Source organism: Excalfactoria chinensis, chromosome 5, assembly GCF_039878825.1.
Source record: "Excalfactoria chinensis isolate bCotChi1 chromosome 5, bCotChi1.hap2, whole genome shotgun sequence".
Classification (NCBI taxonomy): Eukaryota; Metazoa; Chordata; class Aves; order Galliformes; family Phasianidae; genus Excalfactoria; species Excalfactoria chinensis.
In genome coordinates, this window is record NC_092829.1 from 14,517,535 (window position 1) to 14,531,325 (window position 13,791).

General features: G+C 44.8%; 1 protein-coding gene across 1 annotated transcript in view; it reads right to left on the reverse strand.

Moving 5' to 3' along the window:
• SLC24A4 (solute carrier family 24 member 4) overlaps window positions 1–11,246 on the reverse strand; it is an 85,491-nt gene extending 74,245 nt beyond the window's left edge. Inside the window, exons 1-2 of the mRNA XM_072337433.1 lie at window positions 10,475–11,246; window positions 8,232–8,342 (exon numbers count right to left, since the gene is read on the reverse strand). Coding sequence (XP_072193534.1) covers window positions 8,232–8,342; window positions 10,475–10,631 — 268 coding nt within the window. The 5' untranslated portion in view covers window positions 10,632–11,246. The remainder of the gene's footprint in view (window positions 1–8,231; window positions 8,343–10,474) is intronic.
• Between the last annotated feature and the right edge of the window lie 2,545 nt (window positions 11,247–13,791).

A 13,791-nucleotide genomic window follows, 5' to 3' on the forward strand; every position in this document is an offset into this window, starting at 1 on the left:
GCTCATTATCCAAAAATTCAGTGTCTCCCATAATTGTTTTTGCATCCTTTCACCTATCCTCCAACTTCAGTCTCCAACTTGGAATAACCTTAGTCTTCCTGCCACCCAACTCTAAATCTCAGGTTTCTCTATCCCTCTTTCAGCTTGTGATGACTATTTGCCACCTCCAGCTGCTTTTTTACAACCTAATTCCCTGCACTTCTGTGCTTGCCTAGTCTCACATGAATCATCCATACAGTGTGGTCCAAGCTATAGATGGATGAGACGCTGAGAGAACAGAGACAGAACACTGCAGAGAGCAGAAATGCTACAGACCACTGGAGTAAATATAGATATTATCGTTACTCTCAGAAGCGTATCAGAAGAATTTCAAGCTGATATTTTTGACAGCTTTTGTCCAAAATTATGTCTGCATCAGTGGCAAACAATTGTCTCTCTCCTACTACATTTCTAAAATGCATAAGGATTTTTCAGGGGAAGAATGGGAGCTGCTTGTTTGTTCTTAAATATGAAAACAACATTTTCTTAAGCTGCATTGTTCATTGTATTGGATTATTTTAGTCTTTATAAAAAGTCTGTAGAAAATGTATCAAGTTGGTCACATAGAAACAGACTTCTCTTAAGTTTTCTATTAAACTACTAATCTACCTGAAGCACTCACCCTGTCGGCTTCAAATATTTTAAGTCTGCCAAAATTGCAAGCAACTCAAGCAAGTTCTTGCAATGGGACATGTCAGGCAGCCTGGAATCAGCTACAATCCACAGCCAGCAATGCATTGATACTGCCCACTTATGATTTCCAATTTAAAAAATGCTACCTTTTCTTTCTCTTCGGTCACTTTTAAAAATGTATTTTAACATTTATCAAACAATTCAGATCCTCATAAAGGCTCTGTCCTAGGTCAATCCCTAGGGTAGGGATTAATGCTCACAAAGGCTGACTTACAATGCCTTTTCAACCTGCTTCATCCAACACTACAGTGAGGTACGGTAACAATTATGCACGACACAAAGACAGCAGCTTTTTCTTCTTTTTCAGCTGAAGTACATGGAAGACATCATAGACAATAAAGTGATAAGGAAGGAGTGAAAATGAAAATGCCAGGTCATGTCGAGCTTACCAATTTATTAATGAAACAAAGGGGTACAATGAAATCACTACTACCACCACCTTAGAAATGGGGTTCTAAGGCACTGATCCCCATTACAAAATCTAACAAAATTTAATCTGGGGAATATCAGGAGCACATTCTTTAAATGTAACATTTATTAGCATACATGCATTACAACACAAAACATAGCACAAAATGAGACATTCCATCAGCAACCATAGTATGTTTAGATTAGCACTTAATATCCAAAGTTTATTATACATTAAGGTGTCTATTAGAATTAAAAAACATATATATGTGTGCCCCCAGTGGCGCAGTGGTTTAAGCTGCTGCCTGCGGCACTGGAGGGCCCGGGTTCGAATCCCCCCTGTGGCGCAGGGGTAGAAGTGCCGCTTCGCTACACAGAGGGCTCGAAACCCGGGAGTTGGACTCGATGATCTCTAAGGTCCCTTCCAACTCGCACGATACTATGATACTATGATACTATGATATATATAAATCCTGCATATGATGCACTTAACTAAGCACTCCTTTTTACAATAAATTGGATGGAAAACAAGGCTACCTATAACATCTGGATTACAAATATACAAAAAATAGCTTTTTCTATCATTTTGGAAAACTACTTGGAGTCGGTCCTTTCTCCCCTAGTCAGCAAGAGCACTATTCATTGATTTTTTGTAGAAAAAGTAACAGGCTCTTGTATTCTCTATGGTACCATAGCAGAAATGTCAAAGACATCTAGAATTTCTTTACAATGCATCATATTCTACAGGAGTCCCCAAGGTCTGAATAACTAGCAGCGTGAAATATACACAGACTAAATGAATTTTGATCCTGACTCTGAACTCAAGTTACACCCATGCAGCTGGAAAACACACTTAATTTCACCATAGATGACTGATTCGTTTTCTCTTGCAGCAAGAACATAAAGACTCACTACAATGTGCCTTTTAAATCTGAAGTAAAAAAAGGCAGCCTGACTCAGAAATGCTAACCTCTGCCTTTCTCCCAGCCCACAGTTCATCCTTTCCCACTGCTAACAATGGGAGGAGCGGGCTGGAACCAAATCCCCAGCCTCTTAAAATCAATGCAGCTCGTGAACTGACCATGGAGAGGAAAGCCTGCAGATGCTGCCAGTTTCAAGACAATTTCACCGACCAGCGTCAGAAGATTGTAATAGAAGTATATTCTATTCTCTATATATAGAATAGAAGTATATTCTCTCTCTCAGCGGGTGCTGAGAGAGCTGGCGGAGGTTATTGCTAAGCCGCTCTCTGTAATTTTTCAAAGGTCTTGGAGAACTGGGGAGGTGCCTGAAGACTGGAGGATGGCCAATGTCACCCCAGTCTTCAAAAAGGGCAAGAAGGATGACCCGGGTAATTATAGGCCAGTCAGCCTCACCTCTGTCCCAGGGAAGGTGATGGAACAGCTTGTGCTGGATGCCATCTCCAGACAACTGGGAGAAAAGGAGGTTATCAGGAGTACTCAGCATGGGTTCACCAAGGGGAGGTCGTGCTCGACCAACCTGGTGGCCTTTTATGAAGATGTCACTAGCTGGGTGGACGGGGGGAGAGCGGTAGATGTAGTCTACCTTGATTTCAGTAAGGCTTTTGATACGGTCCCCCATGACATCCTTATAACAAAGCTGAGGAAGTATGGGATAGATGAGTGGACGGTGAAGTGGATCGAGAATTGGCTGACTGGCAGAGTGCAGAGGGTTGTCGTTGGCGGTGCGGTGTCTGGCTGGAGGCCTGTGACTAGTGGTGTCCCCCAGGGGTCTGTGCTGGGTCCAGTCTTGTTCAACATCTTCATCAACGACCTTGATGAGGGGATAGTGGCCACCCTCAGCAAGTTTGCTGATGACACGAAGCTGGGAGGATTGGCTGACACGCCTGAAGGCTGTGCGGCCATTCAGAGAGACCTGGACAGGCTGGAGAGCTGGGCAGTAAGAAACCGGATGAGGTTTAACATAAGCAAGTGTAGAGTCTTGCATCTTGGTAGAAATAATTGCATACACCAGTACAGGTTGGGGGAAGACCTGCTGGAGAGGAGCTCTGCTGAGAGGGACCTGGGCGTCCTGGTGGACGACAGGTTGGCCATGAGCCAGCAGTGTGCCCTTGTAGCCAAAAAGGCCAATGGCATTCTGGGGTGCATTAAAAAGAGCGTAGCCAGCAGGTCAAGGGAGGTGATCCTCCCCCTCTACTCTGCCCTGGTGAGGCCTCATCTGGAATACTGTGTCCAGTTCTGGGCTCCCCAGTACAAAAAAGACAGGGATCTCTTGGAAAGAGTCCAGCGGAGGGCCACAAAGATGGTGAAGGGCCTGGACCATCTCCCCTACGAGGAGAGACTTAGGGAACTGTGTCTGTTTAGCCTTGAGAAAAGAAGGCTGAGAGGGGACTTGATCCAGGTTTATAAATACCTGAGGTGTGGGAGCTATAGTGGCGAGGCTGGTCTCTTTTCAGTAGTGCGTGGGGACAGGACTAGGGGCAATGGGCTGAAACTCCAGCATAGGAAGTTCCGCACGAATGTGCGCAAGAACTTCTTTACGGTGAGGGTGACGGAGCACTGGAACAGGCTGCCCAGGGAGGTGGTGGAGTCTCCTTCTCTGGAGATATTCAAGACCCGCCTGGACGCCTACCTGTGCGACGTGGTGTAGGGAGCCTGCTTTGGCAGGGGGGTTGGACTCGATGATCTCTAGAGGTCCCTTCCAACCCCTATAATTCTGTGATTCTGTGATATTTTGATACATTTCTAATTCATAACAGGTCATTGATCTCTGTACTGTATACAAAGACACATTACTTGAAAATATTCACACTGGAAAGCAGTCAAGATCAATTACTAACATCATCCAGTGGAGTCACATGGTTAGAAACACCATAACACCAAATCACCCCAACCAATCAAAATGTTACTCAAAGTTCTGGACGATAAGGAGATCGTGGGAACATTCTGAAACAAGAGGTGAGCCACAGTAGCAGAGAAGCTGTATAAATCAGACTTGCTGGGCAGATGGCACTGCAAGCTAGTGAGCTGATGGCAGATGGAACTGAGACTCTGGATACAGCATAAAAAAATTGGTTGAAAACTAATGAGATCTATTAAGATGCTAAAGACAACAACTCTCCCTTTCTGTTGACCTATCTCTAAGCCAGGGTCGGATGAGCCCCTCCTTCAGCACAAATTTACTCAGCAAAAGTTTTCAAAGCCATAAAGAAAAGCCTCCCTCAATGAAAGAGATCCACAACAGTCATCCAGAGTTACTCAACACAAAAGAAGCGAAAGATGCACAATTCAAAAATCATAGAATCTCATGAAATTTTGGCGGCCCAGAGCATTCTACATCCTTCCCATCAACCTCTAATCTGGCTCCAGGATAATATTAAGAGCTGTATCAAAGAATCACAGGGGTTGGAAGGGACCTCTGGAGATCACCTAGTACAACCTCCAGGCTAAAGCAGGCTCTCTACAATAGGTTGCCCAGTAAAGTATCCAGATTGGTCTTGAATATCTCCAGAGAAGGAGATTCCACAACCTCCCTGGGCAGCCGGATCCAGTGAACGTAATAAAGTTTTTTCTCATGTTCATATGGAGCTTCCTGTGCTCCAATCTGAGCCCACTGTCCCTCATCCTGTCACTGGGCACCAGTGACTGTATTTTTTCTCAGCAGAGGAGCTTCCCGCAAACAGGGAGATTCAGGACAGGATCTTTAATGGAAGACAGCTACATGGCACGCTAAATTCTGTCTCAATTCAGACTGAACCATGGTTGGCCAGGTGCTCACAAATGCTTTGTCTCCTTCCTGCAAGTTGCTTACAGTTCCTTTGCTGCTGCTATGGATCAGTAGCATCTATATCTCCTTATGAGAGCAGAATACCTACCATCAGTAGAAGTGTGCAGCATTCTTTAAGATATTCATCAATATCAGTCACTCTAACCTCCAAATGTCAGAAAAACCTTTATCCCCCAGTTCTACTTTATTAACAAATAAATTGCTCCATTCTCTCCATCCACTTTCTTTCTTGACATACACACAAACACACACATACCCTCATGTACGTATTTTCCTCTCCTCTGTTACAGCCTCAGGATTCACACTTAGAGAAGCACTGCCAAGACCTTTTTTCATTACTATTATTATTCCGATACAGTGATCCCAAAAGCATTAATAATGTTTTCAGAAGAACACAATACAAAACAATCTGCTCCTGTAAATGAGACAATCTCATACAGTGTATGCTATATGAGCTCCTAGCAGATAGCAGCAACCGAAGGCTTCTAACATTGCTGCAAGAAGTTCACAGAGTTTTTCTCCCAAGACATATTCAACAAAGGATAAGTGCCCTGTCATGAACTGAAAGCTTTCATGGTCTTATAAACTTCTAAAGCTGCAACTTCTGACAACTGGGGATTTCTTTTTATTTGCACGTAAGCAAGAGAAGAGAATGAAGTGGTAAATAAATTAACTTTGTTGAAAGCCTTTATGAAAAGGGAAGTAAAGCTGCAGACTTGTGTGGGAAGCTAATAAAAAGGGAGCAGAGTAACTGCAGTGCAATGATACAAAAGATTAACAGGCTCTCAAGCAAAGACTCGCATTCCTTGAGGTATGAAGTTCTTAAATCCAAAACACAGAGAAATATTCACATAAGGAAATTGCTGCCTACCGTATACAAAACCATACATCTGTAGGGCCCCTAAAGCTTAAAGGAAATACAGAGCTGACGTAGCTAAGAATAAGCACTTCCCATAACAGAGCCTATACAGACCACTACATTCATACAACATAAACGTTTATTAACTATCTGTTCTTAAGAGTCAAAAAAATAAGAAGAAACAAACACAAAGTCCAGACAGTCAAAAATTTTGACAGCACATTCCTGAGAGTTTCATTAAATTGTGAAGGGCAGTTTTCTGGATAAGTGCATGAATGAAAGCTCAAATGTTGCAGCTGGAAACCCACATTTTCTCACCAGACTTCTATGTGATCTTGACTGAGTCTCCTAGCCTTTCCCATGACTGCCTTCCCCAGTTGTAGTCACAGTTACACAAGCCGCATTCTCACAGAAATGAGCTTTGCTGTTTGCTCCTTTTCGACAGATTTACCTTCTCATTACAGTGGAAATCTCAATCTCTGGCTACCACATAGCAACAACAACAACAAAAATATCTGCAAAAGTTACTGAGCAAAAACCAACCAGAGTCCTTACAAAATCATCCCTGTCCAACAAACACCAGCTTCAAATATTTTCAGATGTTTACATCTTACAGTTAGCAACTCTTGAAGCATCCAGATCCCCACAGCAGTGGGGGAAGATACAGACAGATAAGATTTACATAGCTGCGGAATAACAGGAAGTGACTAAAAGTGCCACAATTTCAATTCTGTGACATGCTCCATCAGTAAATCTGGGTTCTAACTGAAGAAAAACCTATTCAAAAGATTAATTCCAAAGCTGTGCCTAGAAATCACAAGTTTAACACAAATTTTCTTAAAGCTTCAGCACTCTACAGCATGTTTGGGTCTCCCAGATTCCATCTGCCCAGCTCTTGTGGTTAAAGAAAAAAGTGCACCTCAACAACCCGAATTTCATAAAGCAAATGAAAATGTTCCAGCTGTACTTACTTAATCCAATTATTCTTAAACTATTCTTACAGTTTTGGAGGAACGGATGGAGATGAATCATTGCACAGGGCTTTGGGCAACCCGATCTAGCAAAAGCTGGCTCATGGTAGGTAGGTTGGAACTAGATGACCTTTAAGGTCCCTTCAACCCAATGCATCCTATGATTCTATGTTTTCTTCTAAGCATGTGGATAAGTCAGCACTGCTAACAATATTTCAACATATATATATGCAAGCATATGTTTTCCATTAGCAGTTTTACTGTTATCACTGTAAATTATCCTTTGCCTGAAGTAGAAATTCCCACCAAGAACATTGAGGGGTGTCTCACTGACCCAACTTCCACAATTCTGTGGTCTTTGTTGGCTTGCCTTTGAGTGTGCAGCCATGTATGTGTTCACACATGATCATGCTGATACATCTACATATGCAGAGGAAAATGACAGAGGAATCAGAAAGACTCGTAGTCTTGATAACTAGTCAGAAAATGATTACATCTTTCCAGAAGGGTTTTTGTTAATTTTCTTCTCACCTGTGAACAACTTTTACAGGTAAATCAAAAGTATCATAAGTTACAGGTACAAACAGCAGCAAACTAAGCTCTTAACAGAGAAGCCTGTGGACATCAAGATGATACAGTTAAAGCTTTTAGATCCACATACATTGAGCAACGTCACCCCACTCCTCTCATAATGCATATGCACAGTAGCAATCCTCAGTCTCTACCAGTACTATAACAAACACATGAACGAAAGGGGGAAGTGCTGCTCCAAACTCGTCAGTGCCAGAGGCTGACAGTACCCTTGAACTTGTGCTGTCACTCTTTGCAATAAAGCACAGTCTCTGCTGTCATTCCCGACTTGACCAAAGAATCATATTGCAATAAATAAATAAATAAATCTGAACTTTAAATTAATTTGGCTAGTGCCATTGGCAAAATGTCTCAGCTCCCACACACCATAAACCACAGAAAGGCAAGGAGAGAGAGAAAGGAAATACACACTGGAAAGACAGATGGGAAGATGAAAGTGTTGTGGACTAACACAGATATTAAAATGTGTCATCTATCCCTGCTCTCAATCAATTATCCTCCAGCCAGAACAGATATTTTGAAGTAGAAGGGGATCCAGGGTTTCCACATTACTTACCTCATCATATCCCTCCATAAAGTGTGAATTCCCACTCTGAATACACAGTTCATCACTAAACCAGCAAAACATGATTCAATTTATAATGGCAACAAGTACAAGCTACTTTGCTCAGATGAGATCTCAAACACTGCACATTTTACCCAGTTTCAAGAATAATGCACCTCTCATTACCACTGTAATATGCATAGCTCAGCTAGGCAGGCAAAATGAAGAAACAAAAATTGAGGAACTGTCTACTGATGTCTCATAATGCCCCCAAACATACTTACATCTGAATACTAATTTTGCACAGCACAACACATCTCAAGAGCTTACAATACATCACAAAGTTTCCTTTTCTTACCTGGCTCCGTACAGTTCTTTCCTTCATGTGTCCCATTAGGTAATGCCATCAATATTCTATTCCTCCACGTCTCTGATGAAGCACGTGTGTCTGCAATACTTGATTCTTGGCCTATATGAAATAGAAAGAGGTTATATCTACTGTCACCAAGATTTTCCTCCATCATCTTAACAGGACTTCATGTTCCCCACTAGCCAAGACCACAGGCAGACCATCAGTATCAGTAAAGTGAACACTGCAAAACAAGAGTGTACCTCTGGCACATGCCAACACAAGTATGCCTGGTGCTCCCTGCTACCAAGGGTAAAACTAGCTATGAAGGTCTCCATCTGAGCTGTCAGCATGTTCTGGCTATCAGAGTACCTGGCTGTGACCCATAGCAGCAAAATAATTCTGCAGCAAGCAAAAGTTGAAACCTGTACCTGTGAAACTCAACACTTACATATCTGAAACCAGCCCAGCTATGCTGACATGCTGACATGAATAATGTTCACATTTTCATTTAGTCATCTGCATTTGCAGATACTACATCACTGACCTATCCAAAATATAAATGCATATTTTCAAGTTCCAGATATATTTCTGCTTAATCCAAACCAAGGGGCCGGCCTTTTTAGCATAGAGTGTACTTGGTAATATCAATCCCTGCAGGATTTGTTGAGGAAAATAAAAAACAACACTGTAAAACCCATCAAGAAGTAAGAAAAACAAAACTCGTTTAGAAATCAGGGGAGGTTTAGTCTGAGCTCATATTCCAGAAACAGCCTCCGCGGAACTTACTGAATACAGTGCATAAGATGCACCTGTGATAATGCAGGGTACATGGCCATAATAACCAAAGGAAGTAGAGATTCTCTTAAATAAATCGCTTCCGTTTCAACCACATCTATATCAAATAGTATAGTAACAAAAATATTCCATGCTTGATCTTAGAATTGATACTCAGAACGCTCATGGTTTGCTACAGTAACTCTTGCTAGAAAATCTAGCTTGGAAAGTTAGTCTGGGTAAAATACTTGCTGAAATAGTCTGCTGCAACAACTATAAGAAACTCACAGAACAGATGGTCAGTGTTTATGGATATAATATACAGCAAATTAGCAGGCTGAAAAAAAACCCTCTACCTGATGGAGTGTACCAACAAAAATCAGGTTATCGGGGATTTAGTTGATAACCAAGGAGATTAAAAACTTTCATTAGTCATGGCATTTTTTTCACGCAAGACCAAAAAACATCTGGAAACCTTTCATCTGCAACTAAAACCTCAGCCCACGTAAACACAACTAGACCCCAACCAAGCTGCCTTCACAAACCAGCCCATTTATGAAAATATCTAGCTGCTGCAAGAAAAAACAAGTCATAAGCATGACAGATACACAGTTGTAATTAAGGCAGGACTACACTGTGAAACCCCAGTTTAATAAAACGTTTGAAGTTGTAAGACAAGCTATATGCTAATACAGCTGATATCCATAGCTCTAAGCTATCCTATCTAGGATGGCAACAAGCCCCCCACGTACCTCAAACATCACAGGTAACAATGTGAGCACAGGGGCCTTAGAAAGCATGAAAAGTTCCACTAGATTTTTGTTTCTCCTTCCTAAAGCGCACATTTCAACCTCAGCTTGAAGCAGGTGATCTATTCTAATTACAACACAGATGGGATCTGGGCTTCATTTGATTTTGTTCTTAAATTCTCAGGAAACGCTGGCAGACCTACCTAGGAAGCTGTATGCAGTGCCCCGGTAACCTTCACTTTCCTATCTAGGGGGATGCAAGGCAGAGTGGAAGAAGGGAGCCTCCAGTTGCACATTGACAGCCCCAGATGTGCCAGCAGGCAGAAAAACAAACAAACAAGACCGCAACAAAAGAAACAAACAAGCAGAAAAACACTGGGCACAACGCCATAGACTATCGGTTTACCAGTAAGTCACTTGTATAAAGGACGCTCTCCCTAAATTACGAGGCCAGCACCGTTCCTTTCCTATCATACAGAACGTTCTGTCAATCCCAGACCGTCACTTATGGGAAAAGATGGAGAGAAGCAGCTGTTGCAGCTGACGGAGGTGTACAGCCACAGGTTACCAACGAGAGGCGGCCCGGAGCTGCCCGGGGACCAGAGGCGGCCGGAGCGGCTGCAGGTCGGCGCGGCGGGCAGGGGGCGGTCCCCGCTCGGTGCCGACCCGAAGCCCCGCGCCCCGCCGGGCCGGCACCGCTCCCCGACCCGCCGCTCCAGCACTCACCCCGCCTGGAGAGCAGGCTGGACATGCACCAGACGAAGAAGAGGATGGCGCAGATGAAGGCCAGCTGCTGCAGCAGCATCTCCCGCCGCTTGCGAACTTTCCTCAGCAGCAGCAGCATGGTCTTCGGGCGGGCGAGCGGCGCTCCGTCCAGCTCCATGGGCGGCGCGGGGCCGGCCGGCGGCTCGCTGCGTGCGGGGCTCAGTCCCGCCGCCTCCCCGCGGACGACTCCATGGCGGGCAGGCGGCAGCGCGGGGCTCAGCCGGTGCCCGGAGAAGCAGGGCGGCAGGTGGAGGCGGGCGGGAAGGCGGCCCGGCGGGGGGGGGCGAGGCGGCGCTCTCAGGGGCCGGGCTGAGCCCCGCTGCCCGCACGCACCATGGCCGGCGGCGGAGGAAGCGGCGCGGCGAGCGCCCCGCAGCCGGCTGCGAGTCAGCGCCCGGCGACGGCGGCGGCACTCATGCCAGCCCGGCCAAGTTGAAAGCGGAGTCCTTTCCTTCCTCCGTCTCTCCCTCCTTTTACCCCTCGGCACCGACGGGGCGCAGCAACCGCCGCCTCGGGACTAGCCGCCCCCCGCGCTCTCGCAGCGACGCCGAACGGACGCTCAACCGCAGCAGATTACCGCTCCCTCGTGTGCCCGGCCCGGCCCGCCCCTCCCCGGCAACTTTCTGGGCGCTCCGTGGATGCCCATGGCAACGCGCAACACCCCCCGGCTTCCCCAGGGAGGGGCGGGGCATCGACTGGCCAAATTAATCCTTTCCCCGTGGCGGGGTGGGGGGAGCGGCTGCCGTGAGTGACGGGGTGGGCTCGGGGTCGCGCCGTCTCACCGCGGCCGTTGGAGCCGAGGGGGCAGCGCACCGCGTGTCCCCCGGGATCTCTGGCCTTGTAGTTCGCAACGTGGAATGTTTCCTATCTGGCGTTATTTCTATTGATGTCACAACTGAAATGCCAATAAAAATACCCTGCCAAAACAAACAACCAAATCGTCACGCATAGAATATCCTTAATCCTCTGCGTTTCCCTTTCCTCCTCAAATGAGTGTGGTGGTCTTTTGCTTTGGTTTTTTTTTTTTTGCTTACAAACTACTGCTGCAACAGTGAGAAGCAGTCGGGACTCAGTGCTGCACCGCACACCACGATGTGTGGTAACTCCAGGCTCCTGCCCACGTGCCTCGGTGCAAAGGGACTGCTCGGGCTGGACAGGCAGGGAAGCAGCTGCCTGAGCCTCGTTGCTCACTTGCATGCATTCTAGCTCAGGACAATTATAGAATACATTTGTTCATCAAAGACCTTCATGCTCCGCTGTAGTGTTTAGTTGGCGTGTGAGCAGAGATAACACTGCATGGTTAGATGCTACTGCAGCTTCTAACAGCCATCATGATGCCTGAGCACTAATTCTTCATGTGGCTTTTTATCATGTCTTTACTCAGGCCTCCCCTTCTGCTTGAAATGGCAGTGTGGTCACCAATCTGCCATCCACTTACTCGGTAGTTAATAAGAGCTGAGGTGCTGACATGAGCTAGTCTTCTGCATAAAGATTATATCCAGCAATAGCAAGGTTGTGACAACTGAAAGGCACTGCAGAGATTCAGTGTTTTCTCAGTAGCCACTTATCATAAGCTCATTATCTGCTTCAGTGATAAGGCAGGGCAGAGCTGTGGGCTTTGGAGAGGCTGTTCTGGTAGTTACGTCTGACTGAGGTTGCCTGTGACTTTTGTGTTTACCAGGTTTATTCTCTTGCTCTTTATACTGAGGATATTTTCTTTTACGCTGTATGTAAGTCACAGCACTCCTGATATCAAGAGTTACAAATGTTAAGGCATGAAATGATTAGTTTGTCTGGAATTGAGGTAAATTTGGGTCTGGAGGTAATACCGTGACTTCCAGATATTTGTGTCTATGGGATCTACACAAGGAGCACGGAACTGAAGTATTGTTAGAGGTCCTGAGTTTCACATGTGAGGGATTTTCATTAAATCTGTCGGGTCCTGTGAAAATCACATGGATGAAATCAAAGCACATGGTCAGTTACAGGAATGCAAATGCCATATTGCCTTTCTGGATGAGGGCTGTTTGCACTTTTCCGGCTGTGAAAAGGAATCTGTTTTATAGGTAATGATTATAGAAATCCTGGGGCCATCCCTTGAGGAACTGAAAGCAAGAAAGAGGGAAAAAAAAGCAAGAAAAAAAAAAGAGATCTTTTGTGAATGTTTTACACAAAAGAAAACTGCTACCTATGAAAGCAGTTCTCAGAGTGACTGTGTGCGTCTCTTCTCTCTCTGAGTACACAAATGAGGCAGATCAAAGTTCAGACTGTACTAATCTCCTAATCATACAGGCTCCTGATTAGCATTTTTAATCAGTCTGGTGATCACAAGGCAGCCTCAAAATTGCTCTTGAATGCTAAACTTCAAGGAAAGCATTTCCAAATTACTTGTACTTTGGTGCTTCCTATAAAAAGTATGGGATGTCTCAAAGAGAAGCGTGCTACACAATTGAGACTAGATTACCGCCTCCCCCCTCCCCAACAGCTGGCAGCTCCCACACCTGGGTGAGAATAAACTGGGCTCCTGGAGCACATTCAGGACATTCAGATGGAGGTAATTACTGGAATGATAGCGCAACACTTTCTTCTGATTTGAGACATGTGTGAGAGAGTGGTGATAATGTCGGGGCAAAAAAAGGAAAAGCTTTGTGGATCAGGTGATATTATATTCATTTACATTCATTTTTTAAATCTGAAAATGTTTTTTTGGCTCTTAGTGCAACAAGAAAAACTGTAAAATTCAGTTGGGGTCTTTTCATTAGCAATCTGAAATTTGAAAATGCTGAGTAAGACACAAGAAACTGCCTTTATCATCGTGCTCACTGTTGTTATAATTTAACTTTATGTATGTCTCGTGGTAAAACATGTCACTGAAAGCACAGACTAATGCTAGCGGTACCTATCTGCCAAGTTTGCTTGTTTTTCATCTCAAGCACAATTAGTATCTTGAACTGAGTAACAGCCAAAAGGCTTTGAATTAGCAAAGAGTCTCACAGGAGATTCATGAAATCAGCTCATCTAAGGAGAAAATATTGGTGCTGCTGAGAGTCAAAGGAAAAGCGTAACGCTTGGATGCATTCTCTATGGCACCCCCTAAAAGGAGTAGCGATAGCAGCAGCAGCACAGCAGGGTAGCTGGAAACAGAGATGCTTTTAGTTGGCCATGAAGACTGTCACACAGAAGAGCTGAGACTGCATCAGCTGAGAAGCCCTGAGGTTTGGCAAGTGATCGTTCGTGATAGACGCCCAGCCAGCCCTTGGAGCCTAAGCAAGACCAGT